The sequence below is a fragment of the Apteryx rowi genome, unplaced genomic scaffold, assembly GCF_003343035.1.
Source record: "Apteryx rowi isolate R43461 unplaced genomic scaffold, aptRow1 scaffold_221, whole genome shotgun sequence".
In the NCBI taxonomy this organism is placed as follows: Eukaryota; Metazoa; Chordata; class Aves; order Apterygiformes; family Apterygidae; genus Apteryx; species Apteryx rowi.
Genome location: NW_020448542.1, coordinates 1,374,503 through 1,399,853, shown reverse-complemented (window position 1 = coordinate 1,399,853; position 25,351 = coordinate 1,374,503). Strand labels below are relative to the sequence as shown.

The window sequence follows — 25,351 nt, the reverse complement described above, 5'->3', positions numbered from 1 at the left end:
TAAATACATACAGCACTGCTGAATTTGTCTCTTCCTGTGTCCCACAGTGAACAGTGTCTACTCAGACTCCCAATCTGCATGAAAGTAAAATAAAATAGGAATCTCATGCTATCTAGCAGAATCCCTTTGTCTCTGATTCTCTGTTTAATCTTACTCATTCTCTTGACGCTTCAGCCTCAAAAATTACACTCCTCTGTTCTTTTTTTGATTGCAGCATCTTGAGAGTCACTACATGGGAATTCTTTGGTCACTGAAGATGCAGTACAAACATGAAAGGCAAGGTCCTCTGTCCTGACTTCTGGCCTTTCAGAGAATAGCTGCAAAGTTAGCCTCGCCTCAGCTTTCCTTTTCTGTCCAACCAGCTAAAAGTCTCCAGCCACCACAAGTCAGAATCCTGGTCTGAGCCAGCAGGATATTTCACGTGTCCTTATGGCACAATCAGAGACAGATGGCGTTGCAGAGGACCCATTAATTTGGGCAAAGTTTTGCCCTCCACCCACATAGCCTGTGTTAACTTGGGGGTGGGTGATCATTCATCACAGCCAGTTTTTCACAGATAACACGCTTGTGATACAACCTGAGGTTATTTTCAGGTTTGGGGTAGTTTTGGCTGCTGAGGCACTTCTCTGCCTCTGTGTTTTATCCCTAGGAAGCTGCTTTTATTTGCCCTGTTTGCTATAATCTAGTAGGAGTTTGATACTTGCTTTAGAATAACAGTAAGCTTGGTTTCCTTTTCTGTAAAATGGGTCTGTTCCTTACCCCTTGAATGTGTTTTTAGCTGTATTAAGTATTTGTAAAGTGCTTGGAGGCAGGCGGTGTTTTACGAATACAAAATAGTGTTAGGCTTTGTACTTAGGCACAATACCATGGCATAATTCAAAGGCAATTCATGYAACATTAGTAAATCACTTTGAACTTTATGTTGAAAATATAAGCAGCAGTATAAAAATAAACCTTTTTATTTCCTTTGGTATATACAGTTAAATAAAGTAAACCTGTACAGCTACTAATCTCCAAAACCGTATTGCCAGTATGCTTTGTTGAAATGCCATCCCCTTGCAGAACAGACTTTCTGTGCGTTTTGTATGCATTTATGGTTGAAGAATAAATTTTCAGAGACTGTAAATGAAAAGATATCTCTGAACATGGTGATCAAATAATATCTGACAGTGCTTGTTTAAGGAAATATACATATATCTGACTGCCAGAGTATGTATGACTCCAATAAGTTTAGTTATTTTGCCTCATGGGGAAATTCCTGCTCCTCCAAATATCAAATGTGTTTGGGATTGTGCTGTTTTTCCAGAAAGGAGCAGATGATATTATTGGTTAAATGACTGCGCAATATGAAAATACAATAGTGTAGTTTAAAAATTGATCAGTGTATAAGAAATATCACATATTTTACCGTGGGAAAGAGACAAATATTAAAAATTCAATGACATATCCTAAAAGTCGAAATAAATAAATAAATAAACAAGCATCACTGTTCAGCCAAATGATGTAAGGATGCTTTGTGGTTACCTTCAAGAATGCTGTTTTCTCTATTATCCTGCACAACGATTAATTCTGTGCATTATTTTTGCATACCCAGACCATTTAGATACTGTACATTATAGGAATGTCTGAACTCTGATTGCCCAGCAGGTTTTATTTGACAGAGAACCAAATGGTTTGAGGTGATTTCTCAGCAACCATCCTGGGAATAAGAGGTTTATGTTTCCCAGAGCAACAGCCACATTTGCGTGTTCGTCATAAAAATGCAGGAGCATTCCTCCCCATTCGGGTTGGAAACGTAATGTAAAGTAAGATGCACCTGTATATGTTCTGAGAGTTGTATTTCTGCTGCACATGCAATGAAAGAGAAATACTGTGGGAGGAAGGATTTGGCACTGTGCAAACCTGTTTTTGTTTTTGTACTGCTTTCCTCTTTAAAATGTGAGCATTTAATGAGCTGTTCTGAATCATAATGCTTTATGATGTTCCCTGTTACCTTAGTGATGGACTACAAAACTCTTTTACGTTGAGAGTGTATAAACTCCACTAGATTCTTCTGTATTTAATTAGGAGCTAATGCTTAAAGTTTATAATAAATTTCCAAAAGCACCTTAGTGGCTGAGGAGCCAAATTTCCAGCAACTGTTAATTGTACGCACAGGACTAAGGGATATATATAGAAGGCTGAGAGGAGATCTTATCAACGTGTACAAGTATCTGAAGGGAGGGTGTCGAGAGGATGGGACTAGACTCTTTTCAGTGGTGCCGAGCGACAGGACGCGAGGCAACGGGCACAAACTGAAACACAGACACTTCCATCTTAACATGAGGAAAAACTTTTTCACTGTGAGGGTGACAGAGCACTGGAACAAGTTGCCCAGAGAGGTTGTGGAGTCTCCTTCTCTGGAGATATTCAAAATGCGCCTGGATGCAATCCTGTGCAATGTGCTCTAGGTGACCCTGCTTGAGCAGGGGGGTTGGACTAGATGATCTCCAGAGGTCCCTTCCAACCTCAGCGATTCTGTGATATCATGTTATCATGGCACTGTGCAGCACCAGACCAGGACAGGTTTAACCAGTCAGGGCACAGTTGTGCACTGACACAGCTGTACTGGTTTGATCTCAGTGGTACTTAACTCTCAGATAGTTTGGGCATCTCCGTACTGCTCTCTGTTGAGTCGTATTTGGAGATTTACCTTTTACATTAAAAACAAAGTTCAGATTTCTTTATTGAAATAAAAGCTTCAAAGCTTACCTGGTCTGTTCTCTCTATTCCTATCTCTACCCTCTAGACCTGGCCCTACCTTCGGCAGGCCCAGGGCACCAATTCTTTGTGTTCCCTGTGCTGATGGAATTTCTGGAGACTATGGAATAAGATTTAGTTTCACCAAACTTTAGCTATCTAAATAGCTGGACCTCTAATCTAAGCTTGTAGAGTAGACTTTACAAATTTTCTTCTCCCAGGATGAAGCATGCATGCAGACTTTCAAGCTGATGAATGTTAGATAAAAAAAATATATATGGGGGAAGTGTCAAAACCAGACTTAGAAAAGAGATTGTTTTCCGGTCTGTTGTGGAGGTGCTCATTGACTTTCTAACATACTGACAAATATAGCAAAAAGGTGAAGACAGACTGAATTATCCTTAAAGGGACAATTGCCCATCTCATTTTCCTTCTGTCAAGAGGACAAAACATCATCTAGTGCTGATAGAACATTTTGGTTGCTTGGTTGAACATCTGTACAGGCAAGTTTCTGTATATAGCTTGTGTGCCCAATACTGGTACCTGGGATTTTTTTCTCCTGGGGAAATGTAAACAATATGAGGGTACTCTTGGCTGTTAATTTACATTAAAAGAGTGTTCAGTATTCACAAGCCAAGTTTGCCAGATCAGTTTTCATGTTTGAAATGTCCTGACTTTTGAGTGCCTGATCCTGCGGCCTTGACTTCGTGTCAGCCATAAAGTGTCATAATAATAATGAAGCCTGTTTTTTACTTATGCATTTATTCAGATCATGCAAGGAATATGTATGCTGTTTTTTAGAGAATGTTGCATTTCAGGATTTGAGCATCCTGACTGCATCTCTTTAAACATTCGGATACAAATAAACTGTGAGAAAATTGTCTTTCTGAGTGTCAAACCATTCTAGGTCTACTGTATTGCCTCCAGCCAGATGCTGTCTGATGTTGCCTAGACAAACTGGGGCAAACCATTATCATGGGATTAAACACTAAATACCTGCAAGGAGCATTCTCTTTATCAGATAGCGTTCTGTTAGCATAGTTCGTTCACTTTATTGCATATATAACTGTGGTGTCAAATAGACTGATTTACAACACCTGGTCTTTTACATAATCTTTGCTATTTGCTGCTCTTGTAATCTGCCAAATCACTTAGCCTTCCTGATAGCAGAAATGCTGTAAAACTTAGATAAACTTGCGGAAGAAATGAACTCCAAGGTACTGCTGAAATCTAGGGCCTGCACATTTGCTGTAAATGCACTGGCTGGTTTGGTTTCCCCCTACCTAATCTGTGATTGAATGTGGCTGCTGGAGAAATTGAAAATTTTATGATAGCACTACAGTCAGAGGAGATAAGCATTTGTATGCTAGACGATTAATCTAAAAAGGAGTTTTAGGTGTGGCTAATGAAACCAGTGTATGTGTTAACTGGTTTTCTTTGGGGTTCAAAGCATCTGTGTATATCTGTATAGAGTCTAGTCCAAAACTTTCTCTACGTGAAAAGTCTGTCTAATATAGTTGTGTGCTAGTTTTCACTAGCAATGTGGCTTTTTCCATCTTAAGTTGGAGATATCTTTAAAAGGCCTTGATTTTTAAAGAGTACTTTCTGAATGCAAACAGCCCCTTTAAATGGTGTTGCTTGGCTACCTGAAAAACATTTGTCCTTTTGAGATTTTTGATTAGGATAACTGTAATGCATCACATTTGAGGGAGGTTAGCCATTTACATAGTCCAGCTGAAGCAAAACTACCTGTGTTTTTGTTGTTGTTGTTGTTGTTGTTTTGAGTCACTCATCTTTGGCTGTATTGAGGCTGATTTGAACGGACAAATAAATCAAAGACACCTAGGCAAGCTAAAAATGTGAACAAGAATTTTGCAGAATGGGTTTCTGATTGGGAGAAATGTAAGCTAGTATATCTGAGGGAAAATAAACCACTCTACAGGTAGTCAAATAGTGGGGAGAGCACTGTAATGCCGTAATGGTGAGTCAGACTGTGCTAGGAATGATGACGGCCATCAGATTGGAAGGAGCAATAAAAATGGTTGAAGGAAATGGAAGGGTTGACTTTCCAGTGCAATCATAGCATAAGAAAGCTCTAATGATTTATCATTAACACCACTATTAACCCATCACTAGCGCAGTTAACTCCTCTGAGCTAAGGAAGTCTTTCAGAGTCTCTGACTCAACTGTGAGTTACTGTGAGTTCCCTGACTAGTTGGGCTGTAACTCTCGCTGCTGGAGCTAATGAAAAAGCTAATGAAACGTATGTAGCATGGCTTTGCTAGTTTAGGCAACGAGTTTGCTTTACCTGCTGCTGCTTTGCATGATGTTAGTGAACAACATAGGTGATGAGCTCAGTGGTAGTCTGCCTCTGGGAAATACATTGGCCTTTGCCAATGTTTCACCTCAATAAAGTGTTGTGAATACTTGTACTTAAGAATTTTTAATTTCACCCAAATTTAGGCACCTACTCCAGCTGGCTAGTTGCTTAGTCTTCCTAGGCTCCCTCTGTCCTGAATGGAAAAACAGAGCCTTTTCCACAGGGCCGTGAAACAGGAGCCTGAGATGTTCCCCTACCGTATGGAGGAGCTACTCTTTCTACCTGCAATAGAGGGAGCTTGTGAAAACCAACCAGCTACACTGAGGTCTAGGGTTGGGTGCTGTGAATAATCTTCTCTATATGCAAGTCATTGAGTGTGAGAATTACTTTGGCATTAGTAAAATTGGACAGGTTGGTACTAACAATGATAAGATGGAACTAAGGGGACTTTGGGGTAAAACTCTTGAGTGATATCACTTAGATCAGAGAACAGCCTCCCTGGGGAAGCAGTGGAATCGGTATTGTTTAAGACATTTAAGATTGGACAGGAGAAAATATATTGTAATGATCAATCCTGTGCTGGTATTTAGATCAGGTCTGGTCTTGTGTGAATATTAATAGGAAGTCTCTGTCTAAAGTAACTGCCATTATTCAGTGTGCATTACTAGCTAACATTGGCTTGCAACCTTCCTCCACATCTGTACTCACACTTAAAGGACAGTTTGAGTAATGTTTAGCATCTTTGCCTTCTCTCTTGGTGCCTGAAGTGCTGATTTTGTATTGCCTTGCTTAGATTGTATTCCTTCAGTGCTTCCACCAGACAGATTCCATATAGTGCATAGAGATTTACAGGAAGCACGTGTAGTTTGTGGCAATAATAATAAAGGCTCCTGCTGTTTTCAAATCCCTGGGAAACTAAATCAAGTGTAGAGTCTCTTCAAAAAAGTGCAGTCTGTGTATAAGTCACTTTACTGTTACCTATGTGGGTCTGTCTTGTACCTGTTCTGTGTATTTAGCTGTCATGTCTCTGAGTTCTGTCCTCAATCTCCAGAGTGCGACTAAGACATTATACACCTCAAATGGAAAATCTGATGAAACAGCTTAAAATAAACTGTGCACCCATGCTTTGCTCAACTCTTTTCACAACTCTATGTTGGTATTCCTCATAGGAACTCATACAGCAAAATTCTGCCTGTTCCTATGGCACCCATCGGGCAAATCTAGGTGTAGTCTGAATTATGAGGGTGGGAAGGTTGGATTCAATTTCTGTGTGATGCCGAGATGCTTAATGGAACTCCATTTTCTTGATATGTTTCTACAGCTATGAAGCCTCTCTTCTTGACCTGGTTGAAGCTATGAGTCCCATATCTGCCCCAGGACACCTCTACAGAGAATCCCATGACAGGAGCAAAATGCACACACCTCGTCATGTGAGCCACAAGCCGTCAGCTTGGTACCAGGCACCTCGGAGTTCCAGAAGCAGAGCAGATGAGCTAGAGGAGAGCCGGCTACTCGAAGAGATTTTCTTCATTTGACAAGTCTTATTGGTCTACAGCCCTTCTGTAGAATTTTTAGAACTTTTTTATTTCTGATTTGTTTGTGTCAAAGTATCATTTTTAAATTATTTGATTGACGATTGTCTTCACTCCTCTAAAACATAGCTAATTAGCATTCTGCTTCATTTTGGATTTAGCAATCATGTTGCAGGAACGTTTTTGGGATAGACTAGTCATTTTTTTGTAAACCTTTCACATGCCAAGTAATCATTCTAAAATAGAATTTTTTTAATGCACAATGTTTTCTAATAGAGTGAAGTCACAGTTTAGCCAGCCTCATATTGAAAGTTTATTTCATTATCGATTTTTAGCTCTGAAGCAGTTTGCAAGAACTGCCAAACACTCAAGAACCACCACATTCCAAGTAGATTATTTTCTAATTAAACAACAGCCTGTTTAAAACCTGGCATATTATAAAGGTACAAGCACTTTACTACTTTTCCCAGTGATTCTATGATCTACTTTTGCCTTCAGCATTCTGATATTTACTGTGCTGGGATTTTAGGGGGTATATCCTAAGCTCAACTATTCAGTGTCTAATAACATTAATAGATGTTGTTGCAGGTTGATGCACTAGGTATCCATTCGAAATATATTCCTCCTTAAATCAGTGCTATTTGACATAGTTTATATGCTGGGAAATCTAACCGTGAAATAGCAGAACACAGTCAGACGTTGTAGTGGTCCAAAACTTAGCTTATGTACTTTTCAAGATGAAATATATAGTAGTTGTAGGATAAGAACAGTCTTCAGACATTTTCCCTAACTTGCACTATTTTGATCCTGTATCCAGGCTCTATTGTAAATAAGACAAATCAGTAATTATTTCCACTAGCGTCTCGCAATGCACATTTCCCTGCCGGCTTTAATTATTCATGCTGTATCTGTTTCAGTTTATTTAAATGCACTTCCATCTACTGCATGCACTTGGTTATTTAAAGAAATGTGCAGAATTGGTAAAAATGACTGCAGATTACAGGATTAATGGTCATTTTCTCCACAATGCAGTGTTCATATTTTATTGTAACAGTAGCCACCGGCATGTGTTCCTAGAAATATGAGGCTAAAATACTCATTTTGCACAGTAAAATTGCAGCGAGAGAAAGGTAGAATTGTGCCAGTATGGGCAAGTTCTAGGCCATTTGCTCCCAAACACCACTTCATGGGCCAGTACAGCTTTTGTGACAGTCTCTTTAGGCAACTCTGCTTATCTTAATGGCAATGAGTCTCTGTACTGATCCTTGGGGTATCGCTGCTGCCTGCCTGCCTCCGACTCATTCGCTCTTGTGCCGTAGCTCTCATGAAGTACTCCCGTGCTTTGCAAGGAGCTAGCAAGACTCGGCAGTGGGACCCACAATGTCTCTCTGATGGGAGCGTGCACGATACAGTTTATAAAACTTATACCCCCAGCAGCACAGTGCTTTTATAGCAATGAAATAAAGGGAGAATGAAGGGGGAGATGAACCTTAAGTTATTCTGAGCTGTTTCATTCAGAACCAGTCTTAATCACAAATTAGGTGATATCCTTTTCTTGCATCCCAGCTGAATTTTAAAAGCTGCCTGAAGGAGTTTGAAGGGGAGAACCAGCATTACTGGCCCAGACGATGACTGCTGTGGAAAGGCCCTGCTTGGTCGTTCTGGCTGTCTGTAAAGTTATAGTTCTTTCTAATATGCCCATCTGCTGCTGAATGTCCCTCTTGTTCTACTCCCTGAGCCTCCCAGGGCACAAGTTTCTGGTTAAAATTCCAAAGACTGTAGGTGCCCTGTCCAAGTACAGTAGTTGGGGAAATAAGTTTTCTCACTCAGTGTGTTTCTGTTGGCTGAGTCTTGGGACTCAAGGTGAACATATTCTCCTTCTTTAAAAGGACAGGGAAAGGGAGAAGGAAGGAAGAGAAAAAATTACAAGGAACAGCAGGAAAACCATGAAAAAATGACCAGCACATAGGTTTCAGAGTTTCTTTTATTCTTTTTTCTGTTTTTAAGGTTTGGCATTTTTTAAAAAAATAGTTCTCCAGTTTCAGTCCAATCACTTTTCTTCTCTTTTCCAGTTTGACTGCAGCTTTAATTGCCTTTTCTAATAAGTACTAACTGACCTTTTGAAACAGCAAAAAATATATATGTTTATCTCTTTAAAAGGTGCCTTTGTGTACACATTCCAGAACACTGCATGGGAGCATTATGTTCTTTTATTCTTTGTGAGTGCCAAAGTTTAACTACTTTAGGATTCTTTATGATCCATTTTGTCCATTAACTATTCTAATTCTGATGGTGRCTTTTGACTTGAATCTATATTTTAGTAGTAACCCTTTTTAAAAGGACACTGTCAAGGTTGTGGGCTCTACGCTCCAGGTGCTGTCCATCAGTCAGAGCTACATGGGAGACATACCTTTATGTTGTAGCCAAGAATTCTAGAATTAAGGTGGTTGAAATATCTGATGGGTGAAGACCTTCATGTTTTAACTATCTCCGAGATGTGAACCAAGAAACAAGAGCTATTAATTTGGTAGACTCTGTGAAAAATCATTTTTTATAATACAGACTCTTGCTCTGGTTATCAGCAGTACATTASGAATAGCGTTTAGCAGTCAGTGCAAGCAAAGATATTTTGCCATGAGGTACTACAAAGTTGAAGTTATTAAAACATTTATAGCCTTAGAAAAAAAATCAATGATTGTCAAATAGGAAAGGACAAAATCAGTAGTTGGAACTGGGAGGGGAATTGTTTTCCATCTGCTAAAACAGTAGAGGAAATGCAAAAATTAAACTACCAAAAGCAATCACTTGACAGTGTCCTTTTAAGTTTAAGCTCCTATATTAGGAAGCTGCCTCTGGGGAGTTAGTCCAGCCGTAGATTGTTTGTCCAGAGTGTTCCCAGTTAATATGCTTCAGCTACACATCAGGCTGTGTTTTACATGAGGCTGTGTGGAGTAACATGACTTCTGCTGAGGCTGCTGCCCGTATCTTCACTTTGTGTCATTCCTGAATGGCTTGTGTCCACACACCTGCCATGTTTGTGTAGTCATCTCTTTTGTGCACCTTGCACGCAGCAGACCTGTAACAATCACACTCTTTCCACTTTTATCCTCTCCACTCCCACTGTTGAATCCCATCTTAAACCCAAACATATATTAATATATGTGTGTGAGGTTTTAATGTAATAAATTATCTGGGAATTTCATTTTATCTTCCAGACCTTCATTTATTTGAATTATTTTGTATTTTTTTTATCCAGCTCAGATGTAGCAATTGCCATTGACAGTATGTTCCAGTTTCCACATCATCATATCATATATATTCTCAATCTTCAGTTTGCTAATATAGATGAGGAGCCAGTTTTAAACCTTCTCTTTCTTTCCAGGATGTGGGTTTTGCTGTGAGAAAGACCAAGACCTCTTTTGGAGCATGATGTGCAGGAGGGGGAGAAGGTCTCAATACAAAAGTTCACTGGAGAGGAGAATGGGGGGAGCCAGCACCATGCATTGGGGCAGAAAGACAGAATTCAAGAGTAAGGAAGAAAGGACGGAGGTGTAGGCAAGACAGGACAAGGATGCAAGGCAGAGAACTGCAGCAAAGGATGACAGAAGTTATAGGCTGAATGCAGCTGGGCCAGCTCTAAAGGTAGAGGAGATGAGTTGTTAAAATATAATAAGCTGATGAGAGAGAACTTTGTGCTTATATCCTGGGGTGAGAAATCCCTTAAAGCAGAGATTCCCAAATGATGTTTATGACTTCCCACCCCTTTTCCAAATCATGTTGCTGAACTTGGGGAGCTGCTGCCCAAAGGATACCTGGTAAATCAGGGAAAGAAAGAAGTAACCCAACTTTAGCTCCTCCCCTCTACAAAAGGTAGATAGGGAAGCCAGAGCACAAGGAGGGTAATAGGATCAAGCCCAAATATAACCAATGTATGGACTAGATTTAATTGATAGCAAGGGAGAGGGTGGTATGGACTTTGATTACAGAAGAATCTGAGAGTGGATATAGCAAGTCTGAATAAAGGCGAAACAAGAAAAACAAAATTTGCAGTGATCCAATGAGCTCTGGAGGCTTGGTGTTAAGGAAGGAGAGGAAAGAGCTTAGCTATGCTTGAGAGAGAGTGAGCTTGAAATATCTAAAAGATATCCCTTGAAAGCACACATGAGCCCAGAGTCAAACTCTAAAAGCTGCAACAGAGCTTTTGTGAAATATGACCTCCAAGTGGTGTTTGAATTTGTACCAGCTGAGGGGGAGAGAGCACAGCCTAGTTAGTTAGAAACCTTCCTTTTTACTGTTACTAAATTTATGAAATTGTGTGCTAATTAGTATATGATTTATAAATTTACATAACTGCATGCTACATAAGACAACACAGAATATTGAATGAGGTGATTTTAAACCAGCAGAAGCAGAGAAATCTGCTCTAACGGGGTGATTCTGCTCTGGAAAATGCCTCTCCCAATTCAGAGTTGCTTCCTGCATCTCTGCAAGTCTTATCCGCTCACTGTGTCAATAAATCTTTTATTGCATCATGGCTGCTCTTAGCTGTAGGAGAATGGTGATCCTTGTGCAAGGTGTTTAGAAGCAGAAGTCAGCTACAAGGAGCAAGAAACCCAACTTGGTCAGTGTTTCACAACTCCCACAGTTGTTCAAAGGGGGTGTCACTGTGTCTCAACTGCAGCAACAGAATGGGGATGTGGGGGACCTGGGTGTGATTCCCAGCTTTGGGAAGGCTGCTTCTTTAGCCTGGCTCCCTGGCTGTTAGAAGCAGTAAAGACATTGCCCCCTTTGCTTTGGGTACTGCTGCTGAAGACTGCTGAGAAGTGTGTATACCACCGCATCTCTGAGGGGCTATGACTAGTATTAGAGCCTGTGGCATAAGGCACTGGATACATTCACCAGCAATTTGTCTCAGAACTGTAAGCTGTTAGAGCAGTTGTTCTCATCTAACAATTAGAAGCTGAGATTCTCTTATATTCAAAGGCTGGAAGAGGCCATTTCAGTCCTTGGGAAACTAAACTGTTTCATGCCCCTGGTTGAGGAGAAACTGAGATGTCACTGGCAGATGAGGCCCTGACATATGTTAGGTGAGAGACGCCCAGATGGTTTCAGCAGACAAACCATTCCACATTCCTCGTTTCCTTAATTCAAGAATCATTTTGAGTATGTGAACAAAACACTTCATTCAGACCTCAAAGAGGATTCAATAACCAGCCTTAGAGCACAAGTTCATTCTTTTTGGTCCTCTGTTTGCAAACAGGAGGAAAGTGAAACATTGGAAAAAATTATCCTTCCTAATTGCTTACTGGCAACTGCCTTAAAACCTTGAAGTGTGGATTTGATTAGAACCACTTTCTCAGCAGAGTGGTAAGTGTCATGAGCATAGATGACAACATAGGAACTCCTCTCCTGCTCTAGACCTGGTAAGGAATGAAATCACTGGAGGTAGAGTCACAGACAAAATCTAGCTCYGTCTCAAGCTAGAGAGGTCTACCAGAAGATGTATTCAGGAGTCTTTTTCAAGAGACTGCTTATCTAATTTTGAAAGCCCCTTCTCAAAATCTTCTAGTGTTGAGTTATCCTTGCTGCTAGGAACTTGCCTTATTTTGAGGCTGAATTTTTTCTAACTTTAATTTCCAGCTGTTGGACCTTGTTGTGCCTCGGGAAGCAAGAATGCAAAGTTCCCTGTTATCAGACAGTAAGTACCCTATACGCAGTGATAAACTCCCTGTTTAGCCTTCTCTTTGATAAGATGATGTTCTTTAAGCCTGTGTCATAAGGTCTGTTTTCCCACCCCTGGATCATTTTTAGGGCTTTTTTTGAACTTTATCCAACATTTATCCACCTTGAAGGGTTGACACTAGAACAGAATTCAGAATTCAAGTTACCACTGCTGTGAAAAGTGACAAAGTAACCTCATACTTCATGATATTACCCGTTTGAAACTTTCAGGAACCTTGTTGAGAGGTTTCAAGATGGGTACCTGGTCTCATGCCACTTAAGACCATAGCTTCATTTCTTGGAAGTGGAAAGTCTGTGAGTGAAACCAGCAGATTCTGCTAACTTTAGAAGAATTGAGGAGGATGAAATAATGGGAAGTAGAAACACCCAGGAGAAAAAAAATCAGGGAATTCAATTTGGGATGGGGGGTGAACTTGGGAGTGTAGCATATGTGAATGCATCTGCACCTTGAAAACAATCTGAAAGACACATGGTTAATGGGAAGGGGGAAACCCAGACAGCAGAAACCCTCAGCAGGGGAAGAGCGGAGAAAGCATGAGGTGCTATCTGATAGCAACAAAAACAGACCAGAAGACTTTTGAGCTGCAGGTGAGGAGGCAATGACATCTCCAAATTACACAGGAAATGGCTTCTTGTCAGTGAATCTGGTGCCCCTGTATTTGCACTAGAGCCTTCAGCATAGGGATCTCATTACCAGAGAGTTTACTGGCAGATTGGAGGGATTTCAGTGAGGAGCAATAAAAATGATCAGGGACTGCTGGAATTGACATAATGAGGAAACAAGATGAGAAGAGTCAGATATTTATAGCTTGGGTGAGAGAGACAATTAAAAGGTGGGGTGGGAGATGGACTGGGTGACCTGAAAGTCTTGTCTGTATCTAATAAGTTCTTGTAGTCTGCTGTACAGAGGACTTGAATTTACCAAGGCTGTCAATCTGACTCTTAACAGCCCTGACTTCCTATGTTGAAAAGCTCAGGTGGGTGTACCCTGGCTGTACTGATACTGTCAGAATATCACTGGTATTGTACTTTGTTTTAAAAAAAAAAAAAAAAAAAAAGTCATCAGCTACATTATGGAAAAAATTGACACTTTGACAGTAAAGAAAAAAAAAGTCATAAAATAAGCCATTGAAGTCCTCGCTGAGAGCAGAGTTGGATGGGAAGAAGTTGGATGGCTGAAGGTAGTTCAGCCAGTGATGCTGAGCCTTCCTGCTGTCTGCACGATGCTCTGTGGAGTAGGAAGGTCCATGCAGAGGGAGGAAGTGTGAACCTGTTTCCATGTAAGGTAGGTACTGGTGATACCAAGCTGTGCAGTCAACTGAGCGAAATGCTGCTTTCCAGTGTGCACAGGTATGTGCAGGGGGTTGTCCCCTGAAAACTGCTGCACTCCGTAGATAGTTCTTGGGCCGAGCTTTGTATCAGCCAAAACCCTGCCAGTTCCACTGCTGACAGTGGCCGAGCACAAGGTTTCACTTCTGCTGACGCTATGCCAGAGGTATCTGTCCTTAGGGGGACTGGCCAGCTTTCACCTTTACGTGATCTGACTCACTAATCTCACATAAGGGAATTCCGGTACCTGGATGGGGAGTAGGTTCGTGCTGGCTGGAGCATTTCCTCCTATATTTTTAAACAAATCCACTAAATATGTATTTTTACACATTTCCTACTAAATATGAGTATTGATTGGGTTCAGCTTTTCCTGACTCCTGAGACCCATGAGAAGAGCAAAGGTGGCATACTGGCCCTACTGAAAAATTACAGAATAGCCTGATGGTTGGGATTATTTAAAAGCTTGACTGAAAACACAGCTGTATTACACATTCCCAGATGCTGTGGAGAGAGAGCCTGCGGTTTGCTCTGGACTTGAGTACAGCAGCAGAGTGGGAGGCAGCCGAGGTGGAGACATCTTGGTTCCTGGGTTTGCAGTCCAATTAAAACACCACTACTGAAAGCAGCAGGGTTGTGTGTGTTAGAGGCACTTCGGGGAAATATCAGAGCAGCGTCTGTTGAGTCTGATGGCGGAGTAGCCGCTCAGTTTTAATGATACCTGTGTGCAAAGGCCACGGCTGCTTTCATCCATTTCACATTAGTCTGACTTTCACAGAACAGACATAGCCTAGGGTGGTGGAAGGGAGAGAAAGGTGGCCAAGAAAAAAAAAAAAAGCCATCCATTTTTTACTACTTTTTCCATGCTTCTGAGCTGTGATACCAGGCTCTAGCTGAGCAACAGTAATCTTATCCAGCATACTGTTGATTTAAGCCTCTTGGATTTATATAACTTTGGAAATGGTAAACTATATTAATTTGCTGTGTTTTCAAGGGAAAGTTATTTATTGAGAGACATTTTTAACTCAAGTGCCAGGAGCCTTAAATCATTATAATAAATTCATGCTATTCAGGGTTTCTTACATTGTAATAAATTTGTTTTAAACATGAATGAGGAGATCCATGATTTCTTTAATATACTGTTATGTATTTCCTTTCAAAATGACACAGCTCACTATATCAAGTGGGAGAATAGTAGTGAGAGATTTACAGTGCTTAAGAATAACATAACCTGGGAATGTGACATGTTAACCAACACTGTACAGGGGGCTGGCAAGTGAGGGGAGCCCAACATTCCCGGTGACACAGGAGAGAGTTAAAAGAGTGAAAACAGGTTGAGATAAAAGTAGGAAACTAATAGCTTAGTGGAAAACTCCCCTACAGGTTGGGAATCACAATGTAGCCTTATAGTCACATCTGTTCTGCTGTGGAATGTATGATTGAGATACCCTAATGATGAGGCAGACCATTAGCCGTGGCCTTACAGTGACTGGGACTGCAGCCGCCGAACCGCGAGCTCCCCGGGGTGACACCTGACCCACGGCTCGGAGATTTGCTTCCCAGCCCGAAATCGCGTCCCCCTTTTGTACCTTCGGGCACCCACCCCAGCTTTTTTATGGGGACCTCGTCCATCCTACCTACAGTGGTGCCCTGGGATCGGATCCCTCAGCGGCCACAAAAGCCTCTGAAGTGTGGTGAGGAGGGGCCAGGTAAGCACGCAGATAAATTTCAGTCTCAGTTGTTAGTCCCTGATCCCTCATTAAACCTCTGCTAACCCCGGTGCTCACCGTTACACATGTGGACTGTTGTGAAGGACGCAAGGCAATAAAACACCCGGCTGACTTTAAATCACTTCCTCCCTGGCTTTGCGTGGGGTCTTTATTGGCGGGTGGCAGAGGAGCTGTGCACAGAGACAGCCTCTGCGACATGAGCGCGCGAGGTCTGAGACAGATCCCCTTCAGCAACATGGTTGTGGCTTTCTTGGAAAGCAGAGCCCTTCTGCACCGTGTAAATGTCTGCTGAGGGCACTTCTGTCTCAGCCCACTCCYTCTTTTAATTAAGGACTTTGGGAACGTGGTCTGATGTTTGCAGTGTGATGATCTGGGCACTGGGTTTGAAGGGGGTAAAGCATCATGGTGCCCTTGGGAATCCATCACCCACTGAATCTCTAAGCCAGAGTGTGTCTCATTACATTCTGGTTTGCCTTTATTTTCCCAAGAGAAATTGGGAGTCACCCTGTTTCCCAGGGCTGCTCAGGCCCGCAGCACTGCCATCCTCAGTGCTGCTGTGGGAGCTGGTGACCAGGGCCTCTGGGGGCTTGTGTAGGTGGTACAGTGCTTGGTGGGGACAGGGTTTGTGGTGCTGAGGGAAGTGTGGTGGAAAGGCTGGCTGGGTGAACTCCTTGCACCTGCGGGTTCGCACTCTGCTGCACCCAGTGCTTCTGCCCATCCCTTCAGTACTGACCCAGCTCTTCAGGTCTGGTGTCTACCTGAATCAACTTAGACCTAAATGCACCTGGGAGACTTGAAATCTGTGAGCAGGGAGCACTGCCAACCTGTGGGAGTGGATGCTGCTGTTCTCTGGCAGCAGGAATCTCTCCATTGGAGTTGACTTTCTTTAGAGGAAAGATATGTTTCTTACCTGAGGAAGGGAGAAGAGGGGTAGGAGGAAAGGTAGATTGACCCAAAACTAAAAATGCCAAATGGTTCCATAGCTTCTCTTGAGAGAGAATTCCCCCTGCAAGATACCTAAAAGCCCTCCAACTTCTCTAATGCACAGCCTTGCTGCTCAAAAAGCAGCTCCCAGTGCAGGGAGAGGAGGCAGAGTAGATGCTGAGGACTGTTTGCTATCTTGGGGCTCGCTGTGGTGTGTGTTTGTTCTGAAATTTGCTGCTAACGCTCCTGAGCTGGCTGGACAGATCATCTATAAAGCCCAAGAAGCTGACAGCTCCCATGTAGGATCACTAAACTGAGTGCAATGACACAATCCTGGCATGCATGTTCTGGCCAGTTGCTACACACCATCCTAGACCTAGCTGCATTTTGGTGCAGGGGGTATTGTAAGACCCTTGGCTGCTATTTGATGGCTGGTTAATAAGGGATTTGGAGTGTGCATTGCTCTCTGTTTTTACTAAAATACTTCTCAAGAAAGACATGTTTTGTTTCAGTCCCTAGTGAATCTGCACTCGCTTGCACCCCTAAGAGCCCAGGGACTGAAGTGAAGAGTTGTGCAGAGCCTGCTGGGGACAGAGGGGACCTGCCAGGGCCCAGCCCCTGCTAAACAGGCTGAGATTCCTGCTACTGGTAAGTCTTGCTTGGTCCAGGTTCCTGGGTGTGCATCACAGCTCCCTCTCAGAGCTGCTAAAAAATCTACCCCCCAAGATCCACATGCTCAGAGCCAAGAGCATTTCCCTGGCTCTAAAGAGTTATCGAGTCTTTTGTGGACATGGCTGCAGCAGGGGTGATTAAATGTAGCCGGTTCTTGAGTGGTGCCACGTGGCACCCCAGGCATATGGCCCCCACGTCTTGGCTGCCTGGGATAGGACTGACGGTGCGTGGAGGATGGCTGTGGACYACCCGCGTTGTGAGGCTGGACGGCCGAGGCTGACTCCTCTGGGAGAGAGGAGGAGGGGAAGGGATAGGGCCCTGCSTGCTCACGGAAGTGATGGCAGGACCTCATCTGTCAGCGCAGAAAAATGTCTGGCCAATAAACTTGCCAAACGTCCCTAATAAAGGGCTGGATGTGTTATCATGTAGAATGGTTTTATAGGGGACKGCCATAAAACGTGCACGTTGCCCTTTAAAATGCCAGGACGAGGATTGATTCCAGCAGGGTGGAGGGAGAGGAGGAGGGGGAATGAGGCTAATCGGAAAAGGGGGATAAATCTAGGGGCTTGTTTCTCCGCCATGGGTCCCCAGGGATTCGGTGGCAGTGACAAGCAGGAGTCACTGCTGGGCTAACCAGGGCTTACKAGTTGTGCTCAGACCTGGACTTCTTTGCTGCACCCTCCACCCTGTGCAATGCTGGCTGCTGTTTCTGTTGATGGCTTGGCCCAGCCCTGCTCTTGCTCCTTGTTCCTGAGTCCAGAGAGAGCTGTGGAGACACCTCCATTGGCGTTTTCACTGTTTTTTCCCCATTTGCCCCTCTCTTTTTCATCCCGGGGGGTGTGATATCTATCATCCCCTCCTTGCCAGCTCCAGTAGCTAAATTCTGCCTGCTCCAAAGCCCCATTGCCCCATTGCCAGCTCATCTCTCACTTTCCTGGCTTGTGACTTGGTCCCTGGCTGTGGGCTGGCCCTGAAGTCCACCACTGCTAGGAGATGAACCACAAAGGTTCGGGCAGCAGTTTGGGGTCCTCTGCTTCTAGGCACGAGGGAGAGCCAGTCCTAGGGATGCAGGCAGTCATGCACACTCTAGGCTGTGCTTGAGTAAATAGGAGAGGGGGAGCTGGAGGAAGGTCCAGGGTATGTTTAGAGGTGATCAATAAATATATTGCACTCCAGCTCATTTTTAATGCTGCAGGGAACAAGCAGCAATTTCACCTAATAAATGTAGACAGTCTTGTGGAGCTACAGTCCCATCTATTCTGCTAGACAATTTCTACACAACAGGATTACACGTGACCCGAGTCCAGTGTTTATGTACAGCTGAGATTCAGAGACTGGCATCGGCAGAGGGGCCTATATGTGATTTTTCATTTTATTTTTTTAATTCCCCTGAACAGAGATGCTGGGCAGCAAAACCCTGGTGAGGTCTGGTGGAGAGAGAAAGCAAGAAAAAAACAAGAGACTCATTAAAGTGGCTGAAGGCTTTGTGGAGTTTGTGGCTGGGCGGGAGGTGGGCAGGTATTGGAGAGATGGGAAAAGAAAGATAGCTGAGAAAAGTCAGATTTTGTTTGGCAAGAATCCATGCAAAAGTGTTTTGCCAGCCTCAGTGTGGATTTGTTGGTATGTGCCAGATCTCATTTGTCCTCCCACTTTGTGCATGTGTGTGTGTGCTGCCGAATTTCAAGGTTGAATTGACCCTGGAAAACCCTGGTGAAGTTGGTGATAGTACCTGCAGGAGGGAGAAGGGTGCAAGCATTGCACCTGGATTTGCAGTGTGTCCCTCAGTTCTGAAAATGCTCTTCCCAGCTGTTACCATCCTTGGTGACCAAATGCAGACAAACTCTGCACTCAAACTGAGCAGACGCCTGTTTGCTTCTATTGGGCATACAGAAAATAACACTTTTCCTGTCAAAATTAAGGATGATTCAGTATATTATGGTATAGACTCATGATAAGCAATATGACTAATGGGTATTGCATATCATGTGAATTGGGGTCAGAGAATAGTTTTCCATATTTACTGTTTCTTCTGGAAAATGGAGAGTTGTTATGAAATGCAGCCAAAGCTGATGAGTCTCATCTGACTTTAACTTGTTGATTTGTCCCACTTTATGTGAAACCAAACCAGGTTTATTCAACAGAAGGCACTTCTGTTGAACAAGGACTGACACAGATTTTGAGTTCTCCAAACTAAGCGGTGCTCAGATCTGGGGTTTTCAGTCTTGTTGCACAGTTGTGAAATTCAGAGCTCAGAGCCTGAGACATATCTTTGAGGTTGGATTTGCTTCTTTGCTACCTTTTGGCTCAGACCCATCTCTACTGTACCTGCCACAGTAGGTACATTTCATTGAATACAGTCTTAGTTCTGGATTTGTAATTAAATTTAAGGGCTGGTAAATTTTGCTATGAACATTTTCCTGGCTCCCTTCCTAAGCGTTTGGTCTGTTCAACCAGTACTTAGCATTTTGCAGATGTTTTTGTATGTAATATTGCTAACCACAAATATGAAAAAAATGAGTGATATAGAAAAATGCTAATACATTTTAGGTTTTTTTTTTTGCTTTAATCACCAAATTTTAAAGCTTTTTTCAATGTTTGTTAGAGCTATAAACTTACAAGGTGGAGGAGAATCTCATTCCTACCACTTGAATCCAAAAGCTGGGGCCTTTCTGCTTTATCATCAAGCTTACAATCAAATCATGAGCCTGACAGTGTTGCCTGTAACTGATCTCTGTGGATTAAAATATTCCCTCCAACATCCAGCAATAAGGAAAATGAAATCCTCAGGTAGAGTTTAGTGGCTCACCTTGAAAGAATTTTATCTTACGCTAAACATTAAGCCATGTACTGATATCTGGGCACTTGTCTGCTTTGAGACCCACAGGAGAATTAATTCAAATTCACTTTTAAGGAGAATTAATTAAACTGCATCAGGACCCTGTTTCAACACTCAGAATTAAGATAAGTTAAAGTAAAACCCCATTAATTTACATTTTAGGGAATGAGCTGAAACATATGTAAGACCTCCTTGACACTAAATGAGGGTGTCCGAGGAGCTGCTGATATGGTTTGACTAATCTGTTTTACATTATACTTTAGCTAATTCAAACTGAGTGTCCTAATGTAGACAAGCCCAAAGGTTTTGAGACTGGGTGTGGTCATACGGGGAATATCTGCTTTCCAGCTTATTTGTGAGGTGGTAGAAAGGTGCGTAAGATGCAGGATGTTCTATAAAATGTGACAGCCAATCATGCTCTGTATGGAGCCACGCTGATGCTRTGGAGCTTTCACAGGCTGTACAGAAACCCAGAAATAGTCTTGAGAAATCAAAATTGCAGATCTTGCAGCAAGGTGGGAAATCTCAAAAGAGAAGGTAAACTTGAAATAATGGCCCCAAAATGTTTACTGTTCTGAGCAAGTTCTGTCCAAAATCATATTGGGTCGAGTCTCTTGTTTGCCAAATTTTTTAAAGTTTAATCAGCTTTTTTGAGCATTGGGAAAAGTGTACTTCTGAGTGAAGACTCAGACTCATTTARCTAATTTAAATACCAAGGTGATGTGTGTATTATCTTTACTGCTGACAAATTCTTATTCTTACCCCTGCTGTAAGTTACTTGACTGTGAAGTCTGATGTCTCAAAATGCCCTTGCCAAGTTTTCCAAATGGAGTTGGTGGTATGAGATTTCTCAGCCTTTTGGTTCCCAATTCAAGGTAAGAGAAGTCGTCTGTTTACTTTTATCCTTTTTTTCCCCCCTTTGTTTACTTCTGAAAATCAGATCCCTTCAAATTTGGGATCTGATTCTTGAGTTGCTTTCAATGTCTTGGAGTCAGTAAGTGTCCACGGATACTTCTTGTTAATAGGAAGACTGAGTAACTCACCCGTTTCGAGTAGTAGGGTTCAGAGAGTGATGAGAGCAGGGGATGTTCATGAGATTGTTCCTTCAAGCCTTGAGCCAATGCATATTTGTATAGGATTTTCCTAATTTCCAAACAAATCTGTTAAGTTCATGAGTTTCAGTGCATGCTGGGCATCTGAGGAACATCCTCTGATTCAAGCTCCAGCTCCACCTGTTATGAACCTGCCAACAGGCCTTCAAGTTCTCAATGTAAAGTCTAGTTGATGAGGGGCAGGTTCCACAAAGCACCATGCTGCCCCAAAACCCACTTGCATGTCTTCTGGTCAGTAGTCCCACGATGACAAGAGTGGGTCTGGGCCAGCGCTCATGGCCCTTTGGGGARCTTGGGCACCTGAGGTGGGCTGCACTAAGGCCAGCAGGGAGCCGTGAAGGACATGGGGGCTGTCAGGGTCTCTGAAAGCCCTGAGTGGGCTGTGCTGCATGAACAGTTCCTGTGAGAGGGACTGGGTGAGTTAAAGACAGAGATCATCCAGTGTGACGTGACAAACGCCATTTAGCAGGYTGAGGTGGAGCTAGGACAAGACTCTTGAGTCATTGCCCATTGTCCCTGTTACTAGATCATGCTGCCTCTCACTCAGTCATTCCTGTGGCTGTTGCTATAATGTTCCATGCTAAATTTCTCTCCCACCTTTGCAGAAAAGTGCTCCTAGTACAGGACTGAGCCTGGGAGTTTGTATTGAAGGACACCTGGAGCTACCCGTGGGGCCGATGAGCTTCAGGAGGAAACCTCCCAGGAACAGCCTGGGAATTTGTGTTTTTGCTGGAAGTGGGCAGGAAGGCTGGGGGCCTTTCCTAGCCCTTCACTAAAGGAACAGCACAGAGGTTTCTGAGCTGGAAAATTAAACTCTTTGCATCAGGCAAATCCAAAGCCAGGAATTGATTTTGGAAGAAGGGTTCCCCATTTTATAAACTCCAGCTGCATCCAAACAGGTTCAGGATAGCTTTGCTAAATTCTTTGCTGAGCTCTGACAGTCTTTGGAAGGAAACCCAGTCCTCCCCCCTAACTCCCCTAGAAGGTGAGCATCAGTGTGGGATATGATTTCTATAACTCCTGCACAAAGCAGCTTAGCAATGGGTTCACTGGCTGGTGCAAAAAACTTCTGGTGCTCTGYTTCATTGCTCTTTTCTGAATGTTGGCCACGCAGGCTTTGCAGAGAATTGTTGTTTGCAATAAGGCAAATGGATCCAAAGAGAACACAGTATAATGCAAGGCTACATTTACTGGGGATTATTGGAGGGACATACCCCCCCCCTTCTAACATTAGCACTGCCCTGTGCAGAGTATGCTCTGAGCCATTTGATTTAGGAGTGGCCTCACAATTTTCTCTCTTCCCCTCCCAGGCCCATCTATCCCTGGATGGATACAATCACTTGGTACATGGAAGTATCCCAAGATGAAACATGCATTCACATTCCTCAGTTCCGGAAAAATGTTCTCAYAAAATAAACAGGAACCAAAGTCTATTGTTTTCACTTTTAAAAGCTAATATTATTTTCTTTTCCTTGCAGAAGCAGTTGATTGACTAACAGCTGCTCAGATGAAGTTTGCTTTGAGAAAAGGATAAAAAAAAGAACAAGCCTGGATAAGGTAAGAAGTTGAGAAGCAAGAAGAAATCGTTTGAGTTTCTGTAGAGTGGTATATGAATTGCCAAAATTTAATGGGACTATGCAAAAAATGGAGTATCTGAGGGCATTTCATTTTTACCCAGAATTTCACAAGGTTCCTCTTGGCCCATTCCTCCAGCTTGTCCAAGTCCCTTCAAATGGCAATCCTGCTCAGAAAATGTGGACTTGTCCCCCCAGTTTGGTGTCATCTGCAAACTCTGTTGCCTCCTCCAGGTCACCGCTAAAGAAGTTAACCAGGACAGATCTAGGATAGGCCCCTGCAGTACTCAGCTTGTCAGTGGCATCCATGTAGCGTATCACCCATTCACTGTGACCCTCTGAGCCCAGCCATTCAACCAGCTTTTTACTGGTCTGTTTGTCCACCCATTCAGACCATAATATCATAGTTTGGATACAAGAATATTGAGGTAAATGACATCCACTACTCTCTGGCTGCTGGAGCTCCGCATTGATAAAGGGAGATAGGTTGAATCTTGAGCTCCTCTGCTTTCCAGACAAGCAGATCTCTGCTTGTTCAGGGCCACCTGCAAGGTCTCCAAAGCAATTCCAGAGAGCTGTTGGAAAAACTTTTTTTTCTCCTCTCCCTGTGCCCTGCAACCTCTCTGAGGACCGTTGCCTCATGATTGTGATGTTGTCCCCTGAGCCCTGATATTTCTATGGCAGATTTTCCAAGCTGGGAACATTTGCTCAGTGCCAGGGACAACAGCCTTTGCACACTCCCACCTAGCTGGGATCTGAATGAAAGGCAGGATGGTGCTTTTCCTCTGCTCAAGAGCCTCTAGTCCAATTCAGACATGTCATGGGCATGGGGACAACCTGGACTATGTGGGCTGGGCTCATCTGTTTAAGAGCTAGAAGATCACTTTTTAATGGGGTAGCATCCCCAAAGAGCCAACTGAAGTTGATGGCTGTTTGCATCAAATATTTCCATCCTTTGTACCCTCCTACCTCCTTCACCAGCAAATAAAGGGAGGACAAATGCTCATAGAAGTGGCAGCTCTGGAAAGGCTGACTGAGCTGTAACTGGGTGAGGCAGTATTTACTGGGTTGAAGGTTACAGAAAACAGGGTGCAGAAATGTTAAGAGGAAATGGCAATTGTTCCTTTTTCTTCTTTAATTTTTTCTTCCCCTTCTGTCACTGTTTTTTCCTCCTAGGTGTTGGGGTCTTTTCAGAGGCAATCGTTGCTGTTAATGATTTTGGCTTGTTGGCTATTATCACATTTCTGCCTGGGGACTGCAGCTGGCTATCTAGGTTCTGGCAGGCCTTGACAGCAATCAGCTCCTTCTTGTTTCACACTAATTTTCTCTAGGGAGCTCAGAAGAAAATACTTTTTCATTCATTCTTTCCTTCCCTCTGTTTCTTCTTCCCCTCTTCTCTGCTTTTGGCTTCTCCACCTCCCATTTCTGTTAGCTCTTCTGCAGGAAGGGGCCTTGTTGGGAAGGTTGAGGAAGGAATTCACAGCAAGGTGTGGGGCACATGAGATGAACTTAGACATAACCAGGAGAGGAAACACCTCCAGAGAAGTAGCATCCTAGCTTTTGTTATTCATGCCATGTTTGGACCCAGGTCTGCTTTGCCACTTATTCTCCAGCTGTTACAGAGAAAAGAAGAGATCATTGTGGTTATTTTATGAAAAGTGTACGTGGATCTTTTTCAGTGGCTGAGGCTGAGCTCAGAGCTTTTACTGTCTTGAGTTTAATATTCTCTTTTTTCCCTCCATCATCATTTTATTTTATTCAAAGCAAATCAGACAGCCTTTGAAGAACAGCTCAAAGACTTTTTTTATATATTTTTTTTTCATTAAGGTGGGAAAGAGTGGGAGCCACCTGGTACATTTTCTTTTCTCAATTCAGTGATTTTATTCATTGGGGAAGAGATCACTTTGCATCTTGTTCTTTAAAGGAGTGTAAAAGGCAGGTAAGATCTGTATTTCTAAAAAACCCCAAAGAGAGGGCTTTTCTGAAAGGGTGACCAGCATCCTTGCACAGAAGCAAAATGGCTGGTGAAAATGGGACTCTTCAAGTGTGGAAGGGCTCTGACCTGGAACCGTTGTTGTACTGAAAGCTACTGATCAAAATCATTGCTCAGAGACACTCCTTTGTCAAGCCACACTARTCTTGCAGGCTGAGAAGGCTCCAAAGACCACTGAATCAAGTGGGGGTGACCATTAGGAAACAGGCTGCATAGCTGTAAGTTGTTTTACAGATGATTTTCTGTAGTGGGTGGTGCTTTGGCAAGGTGAGCTCTTCCATGGCAAAGTGTCTTTCCTGCTGGAAGAGAAGTGGGAAAAGTGTCATAGAAGCACAGATCACAGATTGCAGGTCAAGGAGCCTGCTGGAATTTGCACTTCTGGAACACAGAAGGCTGTGAAGGCTGAAAGGCTGTAGGTTTTACCTAATTCCCCAGTTCTTGGGTAGACATTTGTGTCCTGTCGGTATTCTGTAAATGTAATTTCTATAAATGTGAATTCTATAAATGACGGATTTTAGATACAACCAGAGCTGAAATTGCCCTCCTCACTCACAGATTGTAAGAACCTGCCACCCTCATGCATGGTCAGGAGGACGAGTTCAGTTTTCTTGGCCAACTGTCATGCGGTGCTGCATTGTTCCTCACCTGTTAGAGGTCATAGGAGCACTGTTTGCCTGTGTCAGAGGATGTCCTGATTTTTTTGCTTATCTGCCGCCCTCCTTTTTTAACTAGTCTTGAGGAGCAGAGAGAGAAAGAGTAGCACCATCTCCCAGCTCTGTTCTTCATATCCACTTGCTCTCAGTTAAGAGACCACTGAGACCACTGCTTGRGGTTTTCCCGGGAACCTCTGA

At 43.0% G+C, this 25,351-nt stretch overlaps 1 protein-coding gene across 1 annotated transcript in view; it reads left to right on the top strand.

Annotated features, from left to right (window-relative positions):
* LOC112965692 (protein hinderin-like) overlaps positions 1-9,813 on the top strand; it is a gene marked incomplete at its 5' end in the record, with an annotated part of 37,319 nt that extends 27,506 nt beyond the window's left edge. The window contains one exon of the mRNA XM_026064942.1: positions 6,381-9,813. Within this exon, the coding sequence (XP_025920727.1) occupies positions 6,381-6,594 (214 nt within the window). The remainder of the gene's footprint in view (positions 1-6,380) is intronic.
* Between the last annotated feature and the right edge of the window lie 15,538 nt (positions 9,814-25,351).